The sequence below is a fragment of the Myotis davidii genome, unplaced genomic scaffold (genome assembly GCF_000327345.1).
Source record: "Myotis davidii unplaced genomic scaffold, ASM32734v1 scaffold64, whole genome shotgun sequence".
NCBI classification, from domain to species: Eukaryota; Metazoa; Chordata; class Mammalia; order Chiroptera; family Vespertilionidae; genus Myotis; species Myotis davidii.
In genome coordinates, this window is record NW_006296226.1 from 3,825,015 (window position 1) to 3,835,178 (window position 10,164).

General features: G+C 42.3%; 1 protein-coding gene across 4 annotated transcripts in view; it reads right to left on the reverse strand.

Annotated features, from left to right (window-relative positions):
- Positions 1–10,164, reverse strand: part of PTGR1 (prostaglandin reductase 1) — a 24,910-nt gene that overhangs the window by 12,595 nt on the left and 2,151 nt on the right. For 2 of the 4 annotated variants that reach the window (XM_006771181.2, XM_006771182.2), the window contains exons 2-6: positions 9,450–9,565; positions 8,339–8,384; positions 7,486–7,542; positions 4,530–4,697; positions 1,632–1,749 (exon numbers count right to left, since the gene is read on the reverse strand). In XM_006771181.2, coding sequence (XP_006771244.1) covers positions 1,632–1,749; positions 4,530–4,697; positions 7,486–7,542; positions 8,339–8,384; positions 9,450–9,555 — 495 coding nt within the window. In that variant the 5' untranslated portion in view covers positions 9,556–9,565. Of the gene's footprint in view, positions 1–1,631; positions 1,750–4,529; positions 4,698–7,485; positions 7,543–8,338; positions 8,385–9,449; positions 9,566–9,709; positions 9,870–9,917; positions 10,056–10,164 lie in introns of those variants that run through there. The other 2 variants (XM_015568781.1, XM_015568782.1) reach the window with 2 other exon arrangements.

Sequence of the window (10,164 nt, forward strand, 5' to 3'; positions counted from 1 at the left end):
GGTCCCCTGCCCAAGCCTGACGCTTCTGGCAGAGGCGTCAGGCCTGTGCAAGGGGCCGATCCTGCGATTGGAGATTGATGGGGGTCAATGCCTGAGGGCTCCCAGTATGTGAGAGTGGGCAGGCTGGGCTGAGGGACACTCCCCCTCACCCCCACCCAGTGCATGAATTTCGTGCACCGGGCCCCTAGTAGGTAAATAAAGCTTATTCCAGGAATGCTAGAATGATTCAATACTGGAATACTAATATAATTCATTAACTGCAAAGTTAACCTGATAATGCTGAAATAACATTTGATAAAATTCAGTATCTATTCCTCTGTCTTTACTTACTTGTAAATAAATTCTCCCTGTAACCTCTAAGGTAGCTTCATTTCTTATTTGTAGCCCATGCTCCCATTAACACTGGGGGCCACCTGAATCCTTGGCTATTGGTTAGAGTCCTGCACTCATCTGTATCTTACTTCACTATTTCCCCAGGCACTAGGTCCTGATTCTGCATCCCAGCCTCTGGCAAAGGACCAGCTAAGCCAAATCAGCTCGCAGCATTCCTCCATGTGACACATCCCGACCATGTCTGAGCTGCCTGCTGCCCACCATCACCTCAGATCTCTTGAACACAGACTCCTGGCTAAATCAGAGCAATGTTTCCATGCCCTAGGTACCTCCTAGGAGTTGGCCCCACCGCTCTGGGCTGACTGCAGTAGCCTTCGCCATGGGGCCATGTGGGCTATCTTGATTGGCTACCTCTCGTTCCTCCTTTATTTTGGGGGACAATCATAAGGAGAGAAGGTAAGGCTGTAGCAAGAAATGTTCAGTAACCACTATGAAAGAAGCCTGGCTGGTGTGGCTCAGTTGGTTGAGCATCTTCCCTTGCACCAGGAGATTTCAGTGTGATTCCCGGTCAGGGCACATGTCCAGGTTTCAGGCTCAATCCCCAGTAGGGGGCATGCAGGAGGCAGCCAATCAGTGGGTCTCTCTCATCATTTATTTTTCTCTCTCTCTCTTGTCTCCCTGCCTCTCTGAAATCAATAAAAATATATTTTAAAAAAGTAATAATGTTCATTTTTTTCCTCATTCTCCCATTTCTCATTCATTCCCAATCTTCAACTTCTAAACAAGATCCACTACCAGCGGTTCTCAACCTGTGGGTCGCGACCCCTGAAAATATATCCTGCATATCAGATATGTACATTACAACTCATAACAGTAGCAAAATTACAGTTATGAAGTAGCAACGAAAATAATTTTATGGTTGGGGGTCACCACAACATGAGGAACTGTATTAAAGGGTCGCGGCATTAGGAAGGTTGAGAACCACTGCATCTCCAAGACTAGGGAAGGTCTGTTGTGTTCACTGCTGCATTCCCAGTGCACACTGTGGGTGCTGAGCATTTGCTCCTAGAGCAGCCATGGGCAAACTACGGCCTGCGAGCCGGATCCGGCCCGTTTGAAATGAATAAAACTATTGAAAAAAAAGACCGTACCCTTTTATGTAATGATGTTTACTTTGACTTTATATTAGTTCACACAAACACTCCATCCATGCTTCTGTTCCGGCCCTCCGGTCCAGTTTAAGAACCCATTGTGGCCCTCGAGTCAAAAAGTTTGCCCACCCCTGTGAAGACACTTACCTTGATCTTAGCTATCTGCCCCACAACAGAGCCCACGGCTCCTGCTGCTGCATTAACCAAGACTGTTTCTCCACTTTTTGCACTACAGATATCGAGTAGGCCAAAGTAGGCTGTTAGGCTGAGGAAAGAAAATTAAGGATATGTGGATAAATTTGTTGCTTTCCCATATAATTCATTTTCAGATATATCCCAAAGACTTTCTTAGACTGCCAGGGGTCTAGGTAAAAGAAAACAATAGGAAATGAATATTACCATCCACTAATGGTCCACCTCCTCTTTCCTTACCCCTCACTCCAAACAGAAATAAAGATGAAGGGACTAGGGTGGGAATGGAGAGTTGGCTGGAAGGGGACTGCGTCCTGTCTATCACCAGGTTAAGTCTTGGGGGTGAAAGAAGATAGGTCCCCCTTAAACTTTGGTGACCCAAGAATAGAGAGCTTGTGCCTCATTCGCATCTAACTCCTAGGGAGATGGAGAGCTTCATCTCCATGTCATCCCGGTGCCACAGCCACAGAGCAGATACAATGGTATGAGGTGTCTAGGCATGACACGGTCAGAGAGAAACACCTGGCGTTTCCCATGGCTCCAAAGCAGTATGGGAGAACTTCTGAAACTTCTTCATCTCACCCCAAGGAGGATGTCAAAGTTAGCTTGCAGGAAAAGAACAGTAGGCCTGCAAAGACACAGCTCAGACAGCACTGATGGGGAGCAGGGGAAGAAACCACCACACCTCCGTGGACTGCTGGCTTGGAAGACGACGTGGTTGAAGACACAATGGGAAAAGTTACGCTTTGAGCAGGAGACTGGCCTCAGACTAAGAAAGATCAAGCTCAAGAAGTTGTTGTCCCCCTTCTACTGACACTGAACTTGCATTCGCCCTTGGAGCTTTGCATCAACCTCAGGGAGAAGATAAAGGAAATGCGCAGCTTGAAACCTGAAATGACCTGAGAGATCACTGAATTTACTGAGGTTTTCTTTTACTACCCCAGCCAAAATAAGGGCTTGAAATAGAAACGAAGTGCAATAGTAGAAACAGTTTGAGTTATGTTTTGCACCCCTGAGTCTGAGCCAATAAAATCCATAACCATTATGGTGACTGTTAAGCCACTTTCAAAATTTCAGACAAATTCATGTAAAGTTGTTTCTATATAAAACAGAAACTACAGCTCTAACTGGTTTGGCTCCGTGGATAGAGTGTCAGCCTGCAGACTGAAGGGTCCCAGGTTCAATTCCGGTCAAGGGCATGTACCTTGATTGCGGGCACATCCCCAGTAGGGGGTGTGCAGAAGGCAGCTGATCGATGTTTCTCTCTCATCAAAATTTCTAACTCTATCCCTCTCCCTTCCTCTCTGCAAAAAATTCAATAAAATATAAAAAAATGTGATTTATTTAAAAACCAAAAAAAACAAACAAACCAGAAACTATATATTGGCATAACTTAAGCGTCCTTGGCCTTGACTCTATTTGGGGTCCATGAGAGTTGAGCACTGAAGGGAAGGTAGTGAAAGGCATAGGGAGCACTTTATCCAAGGATCCAAATATCTAACTAATATTCCCTTAATCCAGTGTTTTTCAAAAGAAAGAGGGAGGGCAAATGGGGGGAAATGAAGAGGAAGGAAGGCAGGAAGGAAGGGAGAAAGGTGGAAACGGAAGGAAGGAAGAAGGAAGGAAGGAAAGGATCACACAACATAGTAAAAGACCCTTTGTAAAGGAATTCCAGGCAATGACTAGAACGTGTTGGGGACTCCAAAAGGAATTCAATCGACCTTGCTTCTCCCGGGCATAAAAGAAACTTGAGGTCCACAATGCAGCCGGGACCTGGAACGTAGACACAGGATGACCTGACCAGGTGTCTTCCTGAGGGACAGGAAGAACTTCCCAAGGTCCAGAGACACCTGGGCATTTATTTCAAATCTGTGCCAAGCGGAGAGACTGCACGGCTACTAGTATAATCTGTGATTCATCTTTGTTATTTAATGTCCAGCTTCTCTTGCGCCTCAGGGAAAGGCGGGGAAGGATACAGAGGCAGAAAACCAAGGTAGACCGAACTCCTTCCCTTTTAGAATTCTGAAATGCAGGCAGAGATGAGTGATGGGTGAAGCTAGGGCCCTCCCAGGGACAGGAGGAGCTGGAGCCTTTGCATTGCCGTTTGCCAGGTGCTTGAGAGGGATCGTGCCCACGTTGCTTCTTCCTCCTGCTTCCTCTGTGTACCTGAGTGTCACTGACCTGATTCCCCCCTTTTTTCCTTTAGTTTCAAGGCTACCTTGAGACTCACCCACTCTTCTTTCCTTCTTAACCCCACCATCTTCTCTAATCAGCCCTGAATCTATAATGCAGCGGTTCTCAGCCTGTGGGTCGCGACCCCTTTGGCGGTCAAACGACCCTTCCACGGGGGTCGCTAAGACCATCCTGCATATCAGAGATTTACATTTGCTTCTTCCTCCTGCTTCCTCTGTGTACCTGAGTGTCACTGACCTGATTCCCCCCTCTTTTCCTTTAGTTTCAAGGCTACCTTGAGCCTCACCCACTCTTCTTTCCTTCTTAACACCACCATCTTCTCTAATCAGCCCTGAACTTATAACGCAGTGGTTCTCAACCTGTGGGACGCAACTCCTTTGGCGGTCGAACTACCCTTTCACAGGGGTCGCCTGAGACCATCCTGCATATCAGATATTTACATTACGATTCACAACAGTAGCAACATGACAGTTATGAAGTAGCAACGAAAATAATTTTATGGTTGGGTCACAACATGAGGAACTGTATTTAAAGGGCCAGAAGGTTGAGAACCACTGCTCTAATGGCTCGTCTCTTCTGATTGACCACGTTCTGGACAAAGCATTTGGAAATACGGAGTGTCAGGCAGACAAACAAATGGCAGACAGGCACAAAGCTCACCCCGGCATGCCGAGTGTCCCCAGCATCAAAGACAGAGGCAATGCGCTTGGCCACGCTTCCGGCATCTTCTCTAGCTCTTTCCCGTCAGAAATGGAGTGTGATGTCCAGCCTGAAGGAGCCAATACTACAGTTCCTGTGGGAAAGGCTGAGTTTTTACTTTCCACAACTCTGAAAGATAAAGCACATCGGGACATGTGAAACCTCTTGCCTTCGAAGAGGATGGGGATGCTGTGTGGCTCTATACCATGAGCACGGAGGTTGATATTCCACGAATGAATACTCCGCCCACATGTCTCCAGGTTAATTCTTAGCCATTGGTCTCTCCTTCTTCTGTTCAAAATATAGGGGCCATCAGACAGGACGCTACTCAATTGGCCCAGCATCTGTCCCTGTCCTAACCCACTTCTCTTCCATCTAAGCAAGAGGTGTCCATCCTCTGTCTCGCGGTGCCCTGGACACCAGCTGCTTATGTTCTTCAGGGGTCACCCTCCATTTCTGAGCCCTTCTTCTCCCCTGAATCTGTAACACTTTCCTCCCTACTGTCCCTTGCCTCCGCGTAAAAGCTTGCTCAACTCTGCTATTCCACAATCCCATTTTCTCCCTACCTCCTTCCCCTATCTTCTTTGCTTCCCATTCACTTGGTAACCCAATGCAACACCCCCACTATGCCACTAAGGTCACAACAACCCCCTGATGGCAAAATCCAGGGGACACTCTTCATTCATTATGTGATTAGACCGTTCTACTGTATTCACACTGTGCCACCACACACTCTTCCCCATTGGTTTCCAGGGTGTCGTCAGGTTTTTTACCTCTGTCTCTAAGCCGCTCCTTTTTTTATCTGATTTGTTGATTCCCTTTCTTCCATCATCTCCCACTCTTACCATTCTTTATTGTCCCTCTCCCAAGATTATAAAGTTATATAACATACATTTATTTTTAGAAAATTCAAAACATATAAAAGTATCAGTTCTAAGCCTATGAAACAAAGATAACTTGTAATATTTTGGTGTATTTTATGGCAATCTTGATATATTTTTTAACGTGTATATATTGTGTGTCTTTACATAAGTGAAGTAATTTTATGTGTTTTGTAATCTAATTTTCTCTTTCAACATTATATTAGTCTATATAACTTATACTTTTTCTCATGTTAGTCAGAATCCTTCAAAAACTATAATGAATTTAATTATTTCCCCATTACTAGACATTTAGACTATTTCCAGTATTTTTCCTAATGTAAATTACATTTCAATTTCTATCCATAAATAAGAATTTGTTATTGCCTTAGACAGTATTTCTCTAGATGGAATTACTAGGGTAAAGAGTATTAAAACATTAACTGATGCTGGATATTGCCAAATTCCTTTTGAGAAGGTTATGCCAACTTTTGCTTGTACACTTAATGTATGAGAGTATTATAACAACATTTCCATTACTGGGTATTATGTAAAAAAAAAAAAAGACTTTGGCAACTCAGCAAACACAAGTACATGTTCACTCCTTTGATTGTTAGCAAGAAATGAGTAAGACCTACATGAAGAAAACTGTTAATAAGCCATAACACAAAAATGGATAAATGAAGAGATATAACTTGTACTTGGAGAGAAATATTGTAAATATTGCAGTTCTCACTAAATAAATCTATAAAGTTATTGAAGTCCCAATAAAAATCCAAATAAAATTTTAATAAATGGTATAACTGGCTAGTCATTTGGACATAAAGCAAACACTTCAGTTCTTATTCCAAAATAAAATAATTCGAAGATTTAAATGTAAAAAATTAAAGTATAACATACTAGAAGATAAATCTTTTAGCCATTTGGTGAGAAGAATGCCTTTATCATCATGCAATAAAACCAAGAAGCTATAATTACAAATATTAATAATGGTATCTCATAAAATGTTTAAACTATGATTGGGTATAGAAGATAGATAAAGAAAAACAAAGACCCAACTACTTGCAAAAGTAATATTCCTAACAGATGAGATGAAAAGACCTAAAGGGCAAAGGACATAAACAGATAATTCACAGAAGAAATTTACATTAATTTACAAAAAAGATGTCAACATCACTAAGAATGAAAGAAATGCAAATTAAATTGTGCATGAAATATCAACATATTCTTCTCAAATTGCCAAGATTGATGGTAAGCAATAGGCATATAGTTATGTAGGATACAGGGTGATTAATATGATATTGATAGGAGTGGATATTCATACCATCATTTGGAAGAGCAATTTATCATCATCTCTTCAAATTAAAAATGCGTACCTCCTTTGACCTAGAACTTATACTTCTGGAAATTTAATGTAAAACAATATTCATCAAAGTGGGCAAAGAGTACACAGACACACATATACCTATTCCTTGCAGAACTATTTGTATTTGGGAATGGTTGTCAGTAGTGGAATAGTTCACTGGCAGATAACAATGGCATAAATTACAGCCATTAAAAGATAGGTAATATATTTCTATACTACCAACAAAGGACATCCATAACATATTGAGAAAGGCAATTTGCTGAAGGGCATTTAATCCCATTTTTAAAAAGTATAGATATTAGTATGTGTACTGAAAAAATTTTGAAATAATAATACATTCACAACAGTCCTCTCTGAGGCTGATGGGGGAACTGTCAGCTTCCAAGATACAAATTTTTTGTTTTATTTGAATTTCTACAAAATAATTATGAACTGGACAAATACAATTTTTTTTAGTAATTAAAAGTAAGTATAGCAAAGTGAAGTTGAAATGATGACAATTTCACAGCCTTTCTTCCTTTCCCATTAGTCAGGAAAAGAACAATTCCCATGTTGCTTTGAAGATCAAACAATGAGTGAACTACTGGTACACAGTTGAAGAAATTGTGAGAGCAATGGACAGAGACAGAGCCTAGCAGAAGGTAAAGGGGAGACATATTTTCCAAACACTGGGATAAATGGAAATATCTACCTGGCCACCTGCTGCCCCATCATCGTATCACCCTCCTTCAATCGTTTGGCTGCCAATCTGGAAAAAAATAATCCATGCTTAATACATAAGAGCATCTGGGAAAAACTGTCTCGAGTTTAAGGCAAATGGAAAACCATTGGGGAAGTGTGCACAGAAACCTGGACTTGCAATTGGTGCCTAAAGGGGGATGGACAGACGTGTGGGACTGAACCTTTAACCTGTGGGATCTGACACTATCTTCCGGTAGGTAGTGTCGGAATCAAGTTGAATTGCAAGCACACAGCTGGTGTCTTAGCTTTGCATCTCTATCAATCAAATAGGAGAAAAATTATTTAAAGGAAAGATGACTATATGGATTACCTAGGCAAAAAATTACGGAGGAGTGTGTGACCTATGAAAGCTTCTATTCTCTTCCCTCCCAGAGAATTTACTGATTACTCAGTTTGAGTCAGCTGCAGATTACCCAAATTACAAGAATATAGGGAAATAGAAGGCAAGAAAATCCAATTTTAGTCTTAGCATCTTCCTCTACTCAAATTGCTTGCCAGTAGTGAAATGGACAAATTGGAGATTGGTTTATTTTTTTTTTTAATTTTTCTGGAAGCAATTCTGGTGAGCAATGAGAGGCAAACTGTGGACACTAAGATAGGAGGTAACTGTAAAATAAAGAGGCCAGGGTAATTCCTCACCAGGCTTCTCTGGCCTTTGCCTGCCACAAATCCCATCACTCTTACTGCGCTGGGAGAATCAGGAGGAAATGACTATTTTGAATCAGTTGGCTATTTTACAAGATGAGCTACTTTAACAGAGAGACTAACATACAATAGAAGAATTTTTAAGAGGAAAATAATACCTCATGTAAGGATCCACAGTGAGGAACAAAGCTTCCAGCAGGACCTCTACAAAAGAAAGCATCCCATAGGCAATTAGAACTAAAGGCTTGATGCCTTTGTTGTCTCTGACATTCTAAATAAACACAGATCGTATTTCAGCTTCAGGGCTGCCCTCTCACAAGTACTTCCTATTGAAGAGCCAAGAAGGACTCACATTTGGCCCAGCCTATTGTTGTTGTTGTTGATGATGACGATGATGGTGGTAGTCGTCGTCGTCGTCGTCATCATCATCATCATCATCATCATCATATTTGCACAGCACTCCCTGCTTTTCATGTATTATTTCATAGGATATTCTCAACAATTATTGTTTCTACCTTATTTAAGTTTAGGTTCAGTAACTTGCCCAGGGCCATATTTGTAACCTTAGGTTTGACTTGACCATTCAGTTCCCCCAAGTGGACAGGACGCTCCTCAATGAAGGATGAGGATTTTCACCTCCTTCTCTCCTCACAGGGATAGTCTGAGCTCTGCACACAGACTCTCTACCCCACTGTCATCATACAGTTCTCCAGGCCAGAGAGGAAATCCTCCCATCGATCAAAGTCATGAAGAATAATGCACCCAAGCTCAAGTGTCAATTACCAAGAAAGTAATTGGGAAAAATTACTGTGTTGGATGAGGGATCCTCCAACATGACTTCGATGGAGGCTTCACACAGAGGACTTTGAAAAAGTCTCCGTGGCAGACTGAGAATGGCCGAGAGCACCTCCCATCTCTGTGTGAGGGCCTCTCTGCCAATCCTCTCATCAGAAGTCTGTTCCCTCTCCTTGACCTGGGCGCGGCTGTGACTTGCTTTGACAATTTTATTAGCAAACATGACACAAGTAGAGGTTTGAAAGGTACTTGCAGCTTGCCGATTCTTGCTGCTCTAGATTCAGGAGACCATCGTGGAAATAAAGAGCTCAAACTAGCTTGCTAGGAAGGCCACACAGAGGAGAACTGAAGCCACAGAATTGTGTGCTAATAAATGACTGTTGTTTGAAATTACTAAGTTTTGGGGTAGTTTGTTATGCAGCAAAGTTTGATTGATACAGTCTCTTTCCATTCAAATCATATGATATGACTTACCTCCATTTTTTAAGGGTGGGAGTTCTACTGTCTTCATCTCAAAGTTACTATTTGTAGGGTTGCCTTCAAAGTGCTTCTTCAGGGTCCAGCTCTTAGCACGAACCATCCTGAAACTCCTAGAACGTAATAGTCAAATGTCACAAAGTGACTGGATTATTATAGCTCACTAGTCACTGCACGGGGGCCAGACAACAGGGTCTACCCGTCATTTACTTCTCATCATTATCAAAGAGTATCAATCGCCCTTCTTTAGTATTCACTCTGTTTTTGTTGCTGTGCTCAGCACTTCATACTCATCATTTCATTTTATCTTCATAACTTCCCTATAGAATGGGCATTGTTATCATTCACAGCATACAGTGTACAGAAGAGCAAACTGAGGCTTCCTCGGGAAACCGTCAAGGCCAGGAAAAATGTAATCCAGCACAGAAATGCCTCCCAGCCACCGCCAGGGAATGGGACACCTACCTGGTGTGCAAATATTCTGTTTCTTGCCCCACATGAAACGAATTCTAAGAAATATTGTCAAACACAAAGAACAGACTAGAAGTCCATGCACATCTTTCAAATGGATAGAGCAGTGATTTTCAACTCCTGGCACACAAACTAATTGCTCAAACTCTGTGGCACAGGAAAAAAAAATGTATTTTTTGCCCTGGCTGGTTTGACTCAGTGGATAGAGCGTCGGCCTGCGGACTGAGGGGTCCCAGGTTCG